The sequence below is a fragment of the Balaenoptera borealis genome (genome assembly GCF_965194805.1).
Source record: "Balaenoptera borealis genome assembly, chromosome: 14".
Classification (NCBI taxonomy): domain Eukaryota; kingdom Metazoa; phylum Chordata; class Mammalia; order Artiodactyla; family Balaenopteridae; genus Balaenoptera; species Balaenoptera borealis.
Window position 1 is genome coordinate 51,921,157 of NC_138875.1, and position 17,205 is coordinate 51,938,361.

The window sequence follows — 17,205 nt, forward strand, 5'->3', positions numbered from 1 at the left end:
GGCTGCCTGGGGAGGACATGGGGCTGCGCGGAAGGGACGTGCAGTGCTCCGGGGCCTGGACCATCCCCAGGGCCAGGGTCCGGGCGACTAAGGAGGAGAGCAACGTGGTTGGACTGGTTTGGGAGAAACTCCCTCAGGCAGTACGTTCAGATGCTACGGTGGGGGGATAGGTTTATGCCGGAGGAGCAGTTAGGAGACCCTCCCAATTCATCCGTGGCCTCCTCTAGAGCAGGCGATTGAGGGAGAGTTGAAGAGAAATGACTGAGGCGGCATCATAAGGATTTGGTGACTGGTGGGGGTGAAAACTCAGGGAAAGAATCATGCAAGCGTTTCCTGTTGAGAGACTGAGCAGGTGATGACCATTTAACGGAGGAAGGAAAAGCCAGATGAGGACAGCGTAGGCTCACAGCCCAGCAGTATAACAGAGACAATACTCTCTTTCAAAAAGCACCCATGAGAAGAGTCCGCTCCCAGAGCCTCAGCAGGGAGGCGTGCTGGACCCCTGAGCATCCGGTGTGTGAGGGGGGCCTCAGGGACAGAGCTCTCAGAGGGAGAGGCTCCCCCACTACAAGGGAAGGGATTTCTGAGGAACTGCAGCAGGCAGAGCTCAGCTTTGGAGGAAGGCACTTCATTCATTCATTTCTTCATCCTTTCATTCATGGAGTGCCTGCTGCATGCTGGCTCAGAGCTAAAGGGAGGGAAGCAGAGGTAGGAGAGCCAGTGCTCGTCCTCCAGAGCCTCACAGACTAGCTGTGAAGGAAGAAGTAACAGGGGAAGCATGTTCCAGTACAATCCACGCTATGGTAAAAGTGAGACAGGAAAGAATGGGGAAGGCTTCCTGGAGGAGGTGGCATTTGACTTGGATCTTGAGAGGTTTGTAGAAGTTGGCCAAAGAATAGGACCTGCACCTTCCACCAGAGGAAACAGCTTTTGCAAAGTGTGGGGAGGAAGCAGAGTGGGACCAGAAAGAGATTCAAGGTGCATGGAATGGGAAACAGGTGACCCTGGATTTTAAAAATGAACTTTGAAGAACAATGGTAACTATGTGAGGTGATGGATGTGTTAATGAACTTGATCATGGTAATTATTTCATGATGGACACATATATTAAGCCCCATTGTACACTAAAAAAGAAAAAGAATAAATCATATTATACAACCTGAATGTATACAATTTTTATTTGTCAATCATACCTTAATAAAGCAGGAAAAAAATGGACTTTTGTTACCAACCCTTTCAAGTCGGGTCCCAGCGGGAGTCCTTCTGCCTGGTGTCTTTCGCACCAATAGAACCAGACCAAGTTGGGTTCAGAAGCAAAGGAAAGCTTTATTCTTTGATCAAAGAATGGAGAGCTGCAGGATTGCGATCCAGAGCACAAGGTCTCCCCCAGGCCGTGGGCCGGGCTGCTTTACAGGGATCCCGTCAGCGGGGAGAGGGCAGGTTCTCAAGGGAAGGGCACAGCTGTGCTGTTCACACTCCAGATCGCAGTGCGGGGCGCAGCATCTCTGCACGAGGCCCCCTGTGAGCAAGCGAAACTAGAGGAAGCACAAAGGAAGAGGTTAGACCTTATCGCCTCGATTCCCTCTTATTCCCCCTCCCCCAGCCCAGTGGGCTTTGCTGGTGACACTGAGCAATTTCAGAACAAGAGGTTAAGGATGTTCCCAAGTAGTAATAACAGCCCCATATCAGGTATAAGCCGCCTCACCCCAACTCTGAAGGGCACTGGCGGGACAGCAGGGGATACACAGGCGGAACCTGCGGGTGACGGTAAGTGGGTCTGCTGGGTGAGACCAAGCCAGCTGGGGCACCGCCCGCGCTTGGCCCAGGACACCTGCCGATTCCTCCCGTGTGTGTGGAGGGAGGGACGTGAGTCTCTTGAGCCCTCTCCCGAGTGTTTGCGGTTTGTTCACCAGGGGCTTCAGCCAGGTGACGAGTAACCCGCAACACGGCACTCGGGTCATGGTGCGGCTTCACTCAGGCCAGCTTAGAGACCCACGGGGACTGAGTGCCCAGGTGTGTTTTACAGTTACCTGTGGACAGGTGGGTCCTTCCTGATCGTGGCAGGCAACGTTGATTCTGCTCAAACCAGCAGGATGTCCCCCTGTACCTTTCACCGTGACGAGTTACAGCCGCTCAAATGGGTCAAAATATCTCCTTTTCTCTCCTGAGCAGACGCTGCCCCCGTTCCTCCTTTTCCTGGATCGGAGTCAGGACACCTGGGTCTCATCCATGTTCTGCAGTGAATTTCCCTGGTGAGTACGGGCCAGGCCCTTCACTTCTGTTTCTCCATTTTGAAAATTAGTGGCCCGTCCACACCCAACTCTTGGTGAACGTGTTCAGATCGAGGTGCCCGCTTAAGTAACTTGCTTCTTCTCCCAGCCTTCTCACGTGGGGAACAGGTTATTAATATGAAGTGTTCAACTTCAGCATTTCTTTAGTGAAGTGTTATTAAATAACCTATTCTCTCTCCCCAACTCCCTCTCTTTCTCTTCGTTTTCTTCCTGCCCCATCCTCGTCAGGCTGAGGAGCTGGAGAAAGAGGACTTGGTCTTAAACTGGGCACAGCTGTGTATTTAAGAAACCATCAATGACACCATTCAGTTTTGACAGGATTCCTTTTCTCCTCACTAGAGGAGCCAGGAATTTCCACTTGATAGTTTGTTCCTACCTTCCTAGACAATCCTACCACATCATTGCAACTTGGTACAGAGAAAGAACCGTGAGCTAGGCATTGGCTGCTGTTCCCTGTTTGTATAATGAATAGATCAAAGAGATAACAGAGGAAAGCATTAATTTAAGCCAAAAGATAGCTGAGCAAGGTACAGACTACATAAGAAAGCATAAACTGCAAATTAATTACCCATTGTAGAAGTACCATAGTTTATCAGATTATTATAAAATTCCAGAAGAGAACTTGGAAATCAACTAGTCCTATCATATCTTTTTATAGATAAGGAAATTTAAGACTGAAAATAAGTTAACTCACCCAAGGTCACAGCAGTATTATTTGGTCTTATTTTGGGGAGCTGTGAAATAAAATGACAAAGAAAAAAAAGGACTAATCTTCTAAAATAGAGTTCAGCAAACTTTTTCTCAAAGGGCCAGATAGTAAATATTTTAGGTTTGTGGGACATACAGTCTCTGCCATTGTAGCAAAAGCAGCCATAGACAAGTAAATGAATTGGCATGGCTATGTCTCAATAAAACTTTATTCACAAAAACAGGTGATGACACTAGGATGGCGATAGCAATTTTTAAAAAAGGAAAACAACAAGTGGTGACAAGGATGTGGAGAAATTGGAACCCTCATACATTGCTGGCAGAAATTAAAATGGTGTATATAAATAAAATAGTGCAAATAAAATAAAATAGTAAAATGGTGTAGCCACTGTGGAAAATAGATTGATAGTTCTTCTAAAATTTAAACATAGAATTACCATGTGACCCAGCAATTCTACTCCTAGATATATACTCAAAATAATTGAAAACAGGGACCCAAACAAGTACATATACACAGGTTCATAGCAGCACTATTCACAATAGCTACAAGGTGGAAATAGCCCAAATGTCCATCAATGGGTAAACAAATCATTGTATACACATACAAGAGAATAATTCAGCCATAAAAAGGAATGAAGTACTGACACATGTCACAGTGTAGATGAACCTCCAAACCATTATGCTAAATGAAAGAAGCCAGACACAAAGGCTACATATTGTGTGATTTCATTTATAGGAAACCTCCAGAATAAATAAATCTGGAGATTTCACATAAATGATAAATAAATAAGTAGAGACAGAATACAGATTGGTGGTGGCCAAGCGCTGGGGGAGGAGGGAATGGGGAGACATTGCTTAATGGGTACGGGACTTTTTTTAAAAAATTAATTTATTTTTTGACTGCGTTGGGTCTTCGTTGCTGTGTGCTGGCTTTCTCTAGTTGCAGCGAGCAGGGGCTACTCTTTGTTGCGGTGCGCGGGCTTCTCATTGCCGTGGCTTCTCTTGTTGCGGAGGGCTCTAGGCACGAGGGCTTCAGAAGTTGTGGTTCGTGGGCTCTAGAGCGCAGGCTCAGTAGTTGTGGTGCACGGGCTTACTTGCTCCGCGGCACGTGGGATCTTCCCGGACCAGGGCTCGAACCCATGTCCCCTGCATTGGCAGGCAGATTCTTAACCACTGCGCCACACAGGGAAGCCCCTGGGTACAGGATTTTGCTTTGGAAGGATGCAAATGTTTTGGAACTAGGTAGAGGTGGTGGTTGTACAACACTGTGAATGTACTAAATACGTCTGCATTGTTTCCTTTAAAACAGTTAATTTTCTGTTATTTGAATTTCACCTCAATTATTAAAAAAGAAAAAAAAAAACTAAACAGGCAACAAGGCGCATGTGGCCCATGGACAGTAATGTGCCAATTCCTGTTATAACAGAGAGGCTAGGATGGTTCAGTGACAGTGAGTTTTTATTGTCAAGAGTGTTTGTTGTTGTTGTAATCATTTATCCCATCAAGGAACAGAAATAAAGCAATTTTCCAGGTGTAATATTTTCATGGCTAAGAATATTGAAAGTGAAGATGTCTCCAAACCTAACCAGGTGGGTTTTGGACAAATTTCAGACAAAATTTAAATCCATTGACTCTTTTGGTAAAGACCAAATTCATGTTGAAGGGCTTTTACTATTTTTAGAACCTATTGGACATCTCCCATCCCAATTTTGGGAACTAAAATAAATGTTTGGGGCTTTTTGTCAACTTCCTGTTTCTAGGGAAGAAGAACCTAGAAACGTCTCATGTAAAATGTGCCAGAAGCTTTTGGAACATCAAAGAATTCCCAGGAAACAAGGGAATTTGTTCATTGTAAAAGCATCTGAAAGAAGACACTAGATAATTTTATTTAATAAATACACACGATGACTCTTTCTCAAAGATAATTTAAGGGATTTAATCAATTTGGGGTTCAATGACCCCAAAACCATGTCTAATTCAAACATGAAAACAAACTGAGAAGTCTGTGAGCTTTGGAAAGATGAGAACTTCTCACGTGAAACTGGACAGCTTGGCCTGATAGGGCTCCCTCGTATTTTGAATTCATTTGAACAGTTAGGAAACGTGAGACAAAGAGGCTATTTTCAACGGAGAAGAAGGTAGAAAAGAAATGATGTCTGTGATTTGACCTTTGTGTGCCAGGCCAGCTTTCCCAGGTGATGGGGGTACCATAGCGCAATTCACTGGAGGACAAGCCCCCTCAGGTGGCTTTTGTTCAAAGAATGGCCGTGTTTCAGGTTACGTACGACAGGATCCATTGAGGCTTTAAAAGAGTCACTAACAAGAAGGGCTGCCTGACATTAGAATGGCTCATTCCTGAATGAGGACTGTCTTTCATGGTATCCTGCTTCCTAACTCAGATGCCTAGAGTTCTGGTGTATCCCCCTTTCTCCTTGTAGAAACATCACACAGACCTTATTTACATTTTAGTGCGAATGAGTGTAAGGCAGTGAGTATTTATACTTAGCCAAATTTCACTGTGAAATAACAAGTGCTGTTTCCTGAGTTCTGGTTCTGGGGAGCAGATTGAAACACTATATCTGGGCAGAGGCCTCCTTGGGGACCCTGGACATTCACTTTATAGGGGCTACCAATTCTGCCCAAGACTAAGGCTGGCGCAGGAAGGGTCAACATGGGTTTTTGGACTGTGGATGGGCAACTCTTGGAGTGAAGGGCAGATGCCAGAACACTTAAGGACATTTCTTGATCCTGGAAGATTCATTTAGCTCCAGATTCATTTAGCTTTAGGTGGAAAAGCTGTTCACAGCCAAGGTCGGAGGAGGGTTATTGGTGATTCTTCTTGTTTTTCTTTGTGCTTTGCTGTATTTTCTGCAATGAGCTGTATTACTTTAATAATCATTAAAAAAAATCTAAAAAAATATAAAATTAAAAAAACATTTTCTGCCTATAAGTTATTTTCAGTGATCCATGACTCATCCAAACTTTCATTCAATTTGTCATTGCCAACCTTCTGAAACTGCTTCTTAAAATAATTGCAACAGGAAAATTCCCAGAATTACTCTGGGTGTAGCTTTTGGTCAGACTGATCGACGTTTTCTGTCCACACAGCCAGGGAGAGCTGGTAGGATTAGATGTTCCAATCACACTGGGGTGTGGACAGATCACCAGCCTTGGTTTGATTGAAAGAGACAGTTGGAATAGTTGTTGGAAGGATTCTGTCCCTGTGTGCGGAGACAGTCTTAGAAATAGATGCCCTTTTGTACCCCCTCCCTGCATCCTTAAACTAAAATACCACGAATACTATGCTCATTGTTTATAATCTTATCTGACTGAGGAGAAAGGGGAGGGATGAATGAATGAGGACCCCAGGATACTGCATCATCATGAATTTCAAGGAGACATGGATTGGAAGGAAAAGGAGTATTTTAAAAATGTATATACTAAATATGTATAAATGAAATATAAATATATATACATTTAATAGTTGAAAAATATATCCATGTCGATGCAGCATTCTGGGGTCTCCATTCATTCATCCAGATGTATATATTTGGAGACAGTCACTGTCTTTCAGGTCATAGGTATGTACCGTGTACAAGTTTTATCTTCAATCCCCACATTTTATACTTTTGTTACTATAAGCATATACCTCTTAGATCAATATCGGTGTCTGGAAGAAGGTAGGAATATTTTATTAGCAAAGAAAGTTGCTGGGCCTGGCTTTACATTTGAGAACTACGATAAAGTGTTTAATTACCAAACCAGACCCACTTCGCCAGCCACTTTCATCTTAGTGCAATAACAGCACGCCAGCCCCTCCTGCCCCTGCTGGTTTAGATTATGTGAGGGCAGTGGATGGGTGTTCCGCATGCCACAGGCAATCAGCTCAGGAGTCATCAGCTCAGTCTGAAATTCGGCTGAAAGCTGTATAATGTCAGAATGATTATAATTCTCTCCTTTTAGATATTTACACTTTGTAGTAAGATTATAATATCAACGGTTCAAGTTTCAAATCTTCCCACAAGATGCCGTTCTTTTTTTGGGGGTGCGGGGAGAGGGGATTCCTCTCCTTTCCTGGGCAGTTAGAATCTTTGCCAATGCATTCTCCACCCCACACCCACTTTTGTCCCTCGCAAGCTGTTTGAGACATGTCACCTGTCTCTGGTGGAATGCATTATGTTTCCATTTCTGAAAATAAAACATGAAAGTAACACATGTATGATGGAAACAGTTTGAGTTTCTGCAGAGACTGTCCTGTTTGAACTCCACGTATCACGTCTCTGTTCCAACCTGGGTTTTGCTCATTTGGAGCCTCGCATCTTGCAAGGAAAGCACGACTTTGATTAGCTGCCCAGGTCAGCCAAGGGGTGGAACAGATGATCTCTTTGGTAATCAAGAAATTTAAGAGAGTCAAGCCATCTGTTTCAGCCTGGCGCCCTCAGGGTGGCTGTATGTTAGCGGAGTCATCACGATCCCAACTCTTAGCTTTGCAAGTTCAGATACGCAGTATCATCAGATCCCCAAGAGTAAATCAGGCTTTGGGAGACTGATCCCCAGTAATCAAACTCGCAAAAGGCTGATGGATAAACCTAGCTCATCATGTGCGTGTGAGGACTAAATGAGAGCGTGGACATAAAGCTTACTTACCTCTGGCCTGGCACATATAGTAAGTGTCCTGTAAATGTTGGCTTTTATTTGACCCAGTGACCTGTCAAATAGTATTTGCAGCACAGGATAAACACTGACCAGTAGTTACTCTTTGGCTTCCTCTCCCAGTTCTAGAATTCATACAGAGCACCATCCTTCTAATAGGCAGTCAGTCATGATGTGATAAAATAGGTCATTTTAAAGAAGTTCCTGTCCTCAGGATGCACCGGGCCCAAACTCTAAAGACACCTCCTTCTCTTGATCTGCTGGAGAGGTGCTCTTGTCTCCTGACTGTAGTTGGCAGAGCTGCTGGCCTGCGTTTACAGCTCTGAAGTGCACTGCTTCTGCGAGCAGGTGGCTGATCTTTCCCATTCTTTTTTTTTTTTTTTTTTTTAATTTTTGTGAAAATGATAAAAGAATAAAGTTTTATTGGTTTAAGCTAAAGTGGACATAATTATTTTCTACATTAGTATTTGCATAATGTCAATGAAACTGCTTCATCCAACACCCAATTTTACATTTTTAAAATCATTGTACATTAGGGATTACCCATTCCAGAAAAATTTGAAAACTGAGTTCATGGAAATGAAGACCATATTCTGTGTTCTTTTTAACTTTAAGGTATTCCTGAGTATTAAGATAATGATTAGAACATTCGAGATTTTCACATATTATATGATATTCATTATAAACAACCACATATTCTTTTTATTGGAGTATAGTTGATTTACAATGTCGTGTTAGTTTCCGGTGTACAGCATAGTCATTCAATTATACATATATGTACACATATTCTTTTTTCGTATCTTACCCATTCTTTGTTGAGTTTCATTAGCTTCCATTGTAATTGACAGTGCCTGTAGGTATCCCCGGTGCTACCTCTCCCGGCTGCTGTAACACAATGCTCATCAACGATCCACTCACCATTTGCACTCAGGGAGTAGTGGAGGTGCTGGTTTGTCATGGGGGTCCACAGAATTTGGGTGGAATTCACTGTAGCTAACACTTAACGTAGGTTATGCCCATGGTCTGAAGAAAGGCTCCACCTCCAATTTCTGTTGTGCATTGAATTGCAGCACTCCCTCCCATCCCTGCCTTTTGAGATAACCAGTCAAGCCCTTGGGAAACAGAGAACAGAGCCCTAGTAGACGGAGATAGGAAACTGGTTATGGTTCACTAGGAGGATGGAGTGAGAGGATGGTCTGGAGCACAAAACTCTGCCCAGGAAGAGAGGACCTGACCACAGGGTGGGGCTGGGGTGGGGGCCAGGGTTCCAGGTAGCCAGGGGCCAGCAGGAAAGCACATCATACTCCCCAGAGGTCTGAGGGGACACTCACTACCTGTTGCAAAGAGGTAGAAGCGGAGTGAGAGCAGATGTCAGCACTGTCCTCCTTTACTGTAACCCCCAGGGTGGCTTCTGTTGATGACAGCGCTGAATGGTGCCACCTGCCTTGGCACGAGAGAGAGATGCAAAGCATTTGGAAGGGCATGGCAGCTGAGATGAGAAGTTAGTATAGCCTCTCCTTCGTCTATTCTTGACTTCCTCCTGGGGGAATCAGAGCTGTGTCTGCAGATGGTTACTCTTCATGGAGTGGTAGAAATTTATCTTCCTTTCCTGAGCCACGTGGCGATCTGTTATCTACCTGTCTGTAGCAGTGAGATAGGTCGGCGATAACTGTTCAACATCAGCTGAAGAGGCATGCAGGAAAGAACACTTTCATTTAGATTCTGACTTAAAAAGGAAAACACAGATCTCAGGTTTGAGCCAGGGAGTTAATGTCTTACTAACAGGAAGGTCTTCTCCCAGCCTCAGCATAATCAGTGTTTCTTTGGAGAAGGGGTGGGCAGGGGTGTAAGAAATCACCGAAAGTGCTCTATTTCTCCTTGTCATTAAATCCTCTGAGGCCAGCGTCCGGCGTTTGCCCTGGGAGCCGGGTCAAATCACCAGCGGGATGTGCGTGCCTCCTACAGACGTAAAGGGCCTCTCTGTATATTCCCCCCAGGGTCCCAGCTGTGAGGTCTAAGCCACAGCCAGTGCGCTCTCCCAATTCCTCCTGCGCTGGCCCGCGGTGTGAGAGTGGGTTTCTCCGTGTGGATGTGCGTGTGATTCCCTGCGCTGGATGAGGGTGGCCTCGTCCAGGCAGGGCTCCGAGTGCCTCAGACCCTTGTGATGCTCATGTGCCACACTCACATTTCCTTTGAGCACTCTCAGGCAATGTAAAAAGAGGGAGGAAGTCATCAAAGCATAGCCCTGGACATCTTCACCCACAGGCAAAAGTCCCCTGATTTATTAAGAGAGATTCCAGTTACTACGCTATCAGCTCAACCTCTGCTGTACTCAGCCCTGCCAAAGGGGGCGCTAGAGGGCGGCGCTGCCCATTTCCTGTACTGCTTATCACCCCAGCAGTCTCCACCTTGGCAGCTACAGTTGATTCTAGAAGCCCGAAGTTCCAGTTTCCAGGTTTCCCACCCCGGCACTCGCTTCAGAGACACCAACACCAGCCCGGCCCCTCCTCTGGCTCCAGGTTCTACTCACGCCCACCCCAGGGTGGAAGCTGCTTCCTGCAGTGAGTGTATCTGTGCGACCTCGTGTTCTTGCCTGACCTTTTTGTACTTCAAAACCTGCTTAACCAATTCCCATTTTACATGATGGTCAAAACAACTAGTATGATTTTTGACCGACAGAAGCGGCTCTTTCAATAATTTAATCCACTAACATTCATGGAGGGCAGTTCTGGGTGAGGCTTCTTGCTGATGCTGTGGTTAAAAGATAAACAAAATGCATCTCTGTCTTTGAGGAAATCATTGCTGAATAATGATAACAATGGTCTGTATAGATCTCTAGTTTTGACGAGCAACAACAAAAAACAAAGGATTAGAATTAACACATCATTTAAAGAAAGAAAAAATGATCTAATTGAAAAATGGGCCAAGGGTATAAACTGGTAATTCACAGAAGAAATAATAAAAATGGTCAACATTTATATAAACTGGTGCTCAACCTTTTTTTTTTTTTTTTACAGTTGGGCATCTTTTTAGTTTTTCTCCTTCAACTGTACATTAGATAGTGAATATATTTTTTAAAACATCTTTATTGGAGTATAATTGCTTTACAATGTTGTGTCAACCTCACTTTAATGGAGGAAATTCAAATTCGTTCAGTATACTCATACACAGCTGGAGGGAATATGGGTGTGAGTACAGCCACTTGAGGTCACTTTTTATAACCCATCACCCCAAAGTTCTACTGTTAATAGCTACCCCAGAGAGAAACCTAAACCATGTGCTGAAGGAAGCAAGTACAAGGATCTTCCTCGTTGTAATGTTATTTATAACAGTGAAAAATTCAAAACAACAGAAATATTCATAAAAGAAGGAATGGCTAAATAAAAATTTGTGCACCCCTTTTATGGAAGACCATGCTGCAATTTTCTAAAATGAGGTGGACCTAATCGTACTGACATAAAAAATTGTCTAAGCCGTATTGTTAAGTGAAACAATAAATACATCACTTATGTTAAAACACATACACACAGATATCTTTTCTATGGGCAACTCCTAGAAGAAAAGCCTGGAAGCATATATAGTATATTGCTAATAGTGACTATTTTTAGAGAGAGGACTAAGATAGGGGGCATTGGAGAGGGGAACAATCAAAGGGCACAAAAACAAGCCAAAATAAAACCTGCTAATTTGCATATCACTCTTTTACATAAAATGTCACTTACTCCTTACATTGACCTTACAGTGTAAGCATCATTTCCGCTACAAATGAGGGAACCACAGCTAAGAGATGCCAAGCAACTTTTGCAAAGTCATGCAACTAGTAGACAGAGAAGTCCCTGGGCCTGATGCCTGATTCCCAGGCTCCAAAAGGAATCAGCGGTTAGATTAATTGGAATCTGACATCTTTGTCACTTCTTTTAATTATATCTCACTGTTTAAAGTGAAAGACACTTTGAGGTACCTCAGACAGTCTCCTGTCTGTCAGAGTAAGAGGGAGGGGAAAGGAGACAATTTGCAAGTGATCAGAAGATATACTGATGTTTAAGATTCTCTTACCTTTCATTTTCCAGGTGGGGTATTAGACACCTCAGGGTCCGGCATCAAAGGACCAGAGCATCTGCACCCCAGCTCTCTCACTGCCAGGGTCTCCCACCAGATTGGAAGCTGGGGTGAGGTACAAAACTCTGCTACTAAGTCTCAGGAGGGGCAGGGAAGAGGGGAGGCAGTGGGAACAACGACTGAGCTTTGACTAGATGCCAGTCCCATTCCCCCAGTGGCCAGAGCCCCTGGTGGGTGTTTAGGGAGGGCCCCTCGGGACCTGGGCCTCACCTTCTGCAAGAACTCTGATTGAGTCTTATGACAGCTTCAGATGAGGTTAGGCATACAGTTGTACTTAGCAAGTGCGTGTGCTGAAACCATTGATTTGTTAAATGTAAACAAAATATATCACATTTTTGGTAACTTTGGGAATTTTCTTCCTCCTACTATCCCTCTACTTCCCCTTCCTCCCTCTGTTTCCATTCTCTCTCTCTCTTCTCTCCCTCACTCTCTCCCTCTCTCTCCCTACACTTTCCCTCCCTCCTTCATTCAAGGAGAGGGCCTAGTAGCTGGCCTTTCCTCTAATTTCATACCAAGTTTGAGAGAGGTTTCTTAGTGTAGCCTCTACTGGCAGTACAGTTGCTATTTCAAACACCAAAAAAAGTTATAAGTGTATGATGGATAATATTTTGAGATAATAATTGAGGTTTCTCTTTCTCCATGCTTTCTTTTACCCATTGACCTTTTCCTACCACTGGGGATACAGGGGTAGGATCCTAAATGTACTACCCTCAGGAGAGAGCTGACAAAGAGACAGTCTTAGCTCAGAATTCTAAAGTAGGTAAAATAAAATAGATGCACAGCACGGGGAAAAGTCTTGAAAGCCAAGGCTTCTGTTGTTAAGAGCTGGGTTTTTAAGACAGAGAAGGATTTTAAATTCTGAAAGTTTGGCTTTGACCATCAATAACCAGTGACCTCAACATCCAGGGGTGTGCCTGAGCGGGCCTGCACCTGTTCCTGAGAGCCGACTGTGGACGTGTCTTCTCAACTCCACGTTCAGTAGCTTGAAATCAACCGTGGTAGCAGTGTGTTCACCATAGAAGTTGGCAAACACTACAAACCAGGGCTTTTTTCCTAGAGAGTCTGTTGTTGAGATTTTGGAAGGAGGGGGACTAGGAGAAAAGAGTACAGGTGAACTGCCGGGTAGACCCTTCCTGGGCTGAAGTCGGGGTGCAGAAAAATTTCCAGGTAGGGCTGGGGCTAGGAGGCCAAGGTATTGCATCTCACTTCCCACCTGCAACTCTGTGAGAAGGTAGCAGCTACACAGAGTGCTGTCTGTGAAAATGGGCAGAAATGACAGCAGAGCGGGTCTAGGTGTAAAGACGACCTGAGAGAGCTGGTCTCCCTGTCCCCCACCCCCTGTGCCTCCCTCAACTCTGTTGAGGCCTAGGAGTCCAGAGAGACTTCCTGTTGGACGCCAGGATGGGGCAGAGATCAGCTCAGAGTCTCAGAGTGCATGAGCCAGTGGGGTCACGGCCCTTCTCTTGGGCTTACTAACTTTTTCCACCAGTTCCTTCTGTGCTATGCTTTTCTCACTGATGAAAACCCATTAAATGTGCAGCCACCCCAAGGATCTCACTTAAGATACATCCTGTAGAGTTTCCCCCTCTCTGAGTGTTGAGTTCATTAAAATGCTGGATTGAGTATCAGAAAATTAGGAAGAAGATGCCCCAGAAGTCTGTCTGCTGTAGGTTTCCTCATAGTTCTGACAGACATGGATTCCTGTGGCCTCCTTTTATTTATTTATTTTTTAAAAATTAAAAAAAATTTTTTTTAATAAATTTATTTATTTATTTATTTATGGCTGTGTTGGGTCTTCGTTTCTGTGCGAGGGCTTTCTCCAGTTGCGGCCAGCGGGGGCCACTCTTCATCGCAGTGCGCGGGACTTTCACTGTCGTGGCCTCTCGTGTTGCGGAGCACAGGCTCCAGACGCGCAGGCTCAGTAGTTGTGGCTCACGGGCTTAGTTGCTCCGCGGCATGTGGGATCTTCCCGGACCAGGGCTCGAACCCGTGTCCCCTGCATTGGCAGGCAGATTCTCAACCACTGCGCCAGCAGGGAAGCCCTGGCCTCCTTTTAAACATAAGCCACCACTATGTTATAAAAAAGAGGGGGAAGATTGGCAAAAACCATGGAAAATGGCAGCTGAAAAGTTTTGTGCTGATGGATGGAAAAAGGGAAAGGGGAACACGTGGAAGACAATGAGAGTAAAAGAAACAGGGAAATAGAAACAAACAAATGACAACAATACCAAAGAGAGCCACAGAGGAAACATGGAGAAGAAAATGGATTCTGTGAGAAATACTGTATAGAGAATGCTGCACCAGAAAGTAGCAAGATCCATGGACGCACAAAGAAAATAAAGAAGAAAAACCGAGAGAGACGTCGTGAGTTCCAGTGCGACCAGGACCCCTAAGTTCCTTGCTTCCTGGGATTGCGATAGAGGTGGGGAGCTCTTCCATGGCTCCTTAATTCCCGTCGAGAAACAAGGTGTTTCATGGTTTGCCAAACCTGGCAGGTATTGGCCTGTGAGAGCCGATTGCTAAATTTTCAGGAATTTTGTTAAACATGGTTATTTAAAAAATTAAATTATATAAACCTACAACTAACTAAATTACATTTAAAACATGTAATACTAAAAACTCATCACATTCTGATAATTTTAGTATATTTTACTGTCTGTGTATCTATCAATCTATGTCTATTATGTGGAAATACTATACAGTGGTTGTCACTGCATACACCTCCCCAACTCCACCTTTAAGTGACTTCACGTTGGTAGATTGAAATCAGCCACAGTGGGAGTATTTACACCATGCAAATCAGCAAATGCTACAAATCGAGGCTTAAAAATACTGTCTTATTGATTGGCTAGGTGTAGCAACCATGTAACAACGTGGTGGAGACAATAATAATGTAGATTAAGCTTAAAAGTGCGTTGTGCCTGTGGCTGTTACATTGTGAATAACAAGAAAATGAGGACATGTTCTTCCAGTATTCGAAAACCTTCATCTGATTCATCAAAAAAATTGGTCACATCATTAATGAATGAGTATTTTCGTCATTTCACTTTTGTCTTATTACATGAAAATATCAACCAACATTCATGGCACAACTGTACTTGTTCATCAGTCGCAACCATTGTTGGCTGCAGACACAAGAGTTTGGCAAGTCAATGAAATTATTCTGTGAAAATCAATTGCTATGTGGAATTTAAAATAAAGAGTGTTGTATGTTTTATTAGTAGTAGTAGAAGTAATAGTAAATTGGGTGACTCACATCCTTTATATCAGTAAAATTTATAATAAACTTAAATACCAATATTTGCGCACAAGTGTTTTTTGTTCTTGTTGGAGAGCCAGTTGTTAAACATTTACCAGCACATCACTGGCTAGTTTAGTCACTAACCATTGCCTCACTTAGCAATGATGACACCCAGAGGCCTTCCTTTAGAGAAGGACCTGGAGGCAGTGAAAAACACGGATATATTCTCCTGCCTTTTTAAAAAATTGTGGCCAAATATACATAACATAAAATTTACCATTTTTTCTTTTTCTATGATATATTTCTCTTGTGGGAATTGGAATATGTAGGTATTTATAATGAGGAATACTATTTTTTCTATTTTTATTTTTTAGTTTTAATTTTTAAATTTTTATTTTTTAAGTTAAATTTTCTTTTTTAAAAAAAGTGAAGTACAATTGACATACCATGTTATGTTGGTTTCAGGTGTACAGCATAATGATTCAACATTTGTATACATTGTAAAATGATCACCACAATAAGGCTAGTTACCATCTGTCACCACACAAAGTTACAATTTTTTCTTCTTTTTCTTTTCGTTAATATTTATTTATTTATTTAGCTGCACCTAGTCTTAGTTGTGGCACGCAGGATCTTCCTTGAGGCATGCAGGATCTTTAGTTGTGGCATGTGGGATCTAGTTCCTGGACCAAGGATCGAACCTGGGCACCCTGCATTGGGAGCACGGAGTCCTAACACTGGACCACCAGGGAAGTCCCTTTAAGCATCTTTAAGTGTGTGGTTCAGTGGCATTAAGTACATTCACATTATTGCACAACCTATCACAATCCATCTCCAGAACATTTCATCATGCCAAACTGAAATTCTCTACCCGTTAAGCAATTGTGTATTCTCCACTTTCCCAGCCCCTGATAACCTCTATTCTACTTTTTGTTTCTGCAAATTTAACTACTCTCTGTAACTTATATGAGTGGAATCATTATAATATTTGTTCTTTTGTGTCTGGCTTATTTCGTTTAGCATGATGTCTTCAAGATTCATCCATGTTGTAGCATGTATCAGAATTGCCTTCCTTTTTATGGCTGAATAATAATCTATTGTATGTATATACCGCATTTTTTAAATTGAAGTATAGTTGATTTATAATATTGTGTTAGTTTCAGGTGCACAGCAAGGTGATTCAGTTATACACACACACACACACACACACACACACACACACACACACACATATATACACACATATTTTTCAGATTATTTTCCATTACAGGTTATTACAAGATATTGAATATAGTTCCCTGTGCTATACAGTAAATCCTTGTTGCTCATATATTTTATGTATAGTAGTTTGTGTCTGTTAATCCCATATTCCTAATTTCACCCCCCGTCCCCCCACTTTCCCCTTTGGTAACCATAAATTTCTTTTCTACATCTGTTTCTATTTTGCATATAGATTCATTTGTATTATTTTTAGATTCTGCATATAAGTGATATCATATAATATTTGTTTTTCTCAGTCTGACTTACTTCACTTAAGGATAATATTCTCTAGGTCCATCTATGTTGCTGCAAATGGCAATATTTCATTCTTTTTTATGGCTGAGTAATATTCCATTTTCTATATACACCACATCTTTTTTTTTTTAACATCTTTATTGGAGTATAATTGCTTTACAGTGTTGTGTTAGTTTCTGCTGTATAACAAAGTGAATCAGCTATATGCATACGTATATCCCCATATCCCGTCCCTCTTATGTCTCTCTCCCACCCTCCCTATCCCACGTCTCTAGGTGGTCACAAAGCACCAAGCTGATCTCCCTGTGCGATGCAGCTGCTTCCCATTAGCTATCTGTTTTACATTTGGTAGTGTATATATGTCAATGCTACTCTTACTTTGTCCCAACTTACCCTTCCCCCTCCCTGTGTCCTCAAGTCCATTCTCTACATCTGTGTCTTTATTCCTTTCCTGCCCCTAGGTTCATTAGAACCTTTTTTTTTTTTTAGATTCCGTATATATGTGTTAGCATACAGTATTTGTTTTTCTCTTTCTGACTTACTTCACTCTGTATGACAGATCTCTAGGTCCATCCACCACGCTACAGATAACTCAATTTCATTTCTTTTTATGGCGGAATAATATTCCATTGTATATATGTGCCACATCTTCTTTATCCATTCATCTGTCAGTGGACA

General features: G+C 42.9%; 1 protein-coding gene across 11 annotated transcripts in view; it reads left to right on the forward strand.

The window, feature by feature from the left end:
- Positions 1–17,205, forward strand: part of LOC309610562 (uncharacterized protein) — a 651,150-nt gene that overhangs the window by 56,167 nt on the left and 577,778 nt on the right. For 9 of the 11 annotated variants that reach the window (XR_014234007.1, XR_014234008.1, XR_014234009.1 and 6 more), the window contains one exon: positions 2,173–2,252. Coding sequence is in view for 1 of the 11 variants with exons in the window: in XM_082353620.1 (XP_082209746.1) it covers positions 2,173–2,252 (80 nt within the window). In the remaining 10 variants the exon portion in view is untranslated. Of the gene's footprint in view, positions 1–2,172; positions 2,253–4,759; positions 5,274–17,205 lie in introns of those variants that run through there. The other 2 variants (XR_014234014.1, XR_014234015.1) reach the window with 2 other exon arrangements.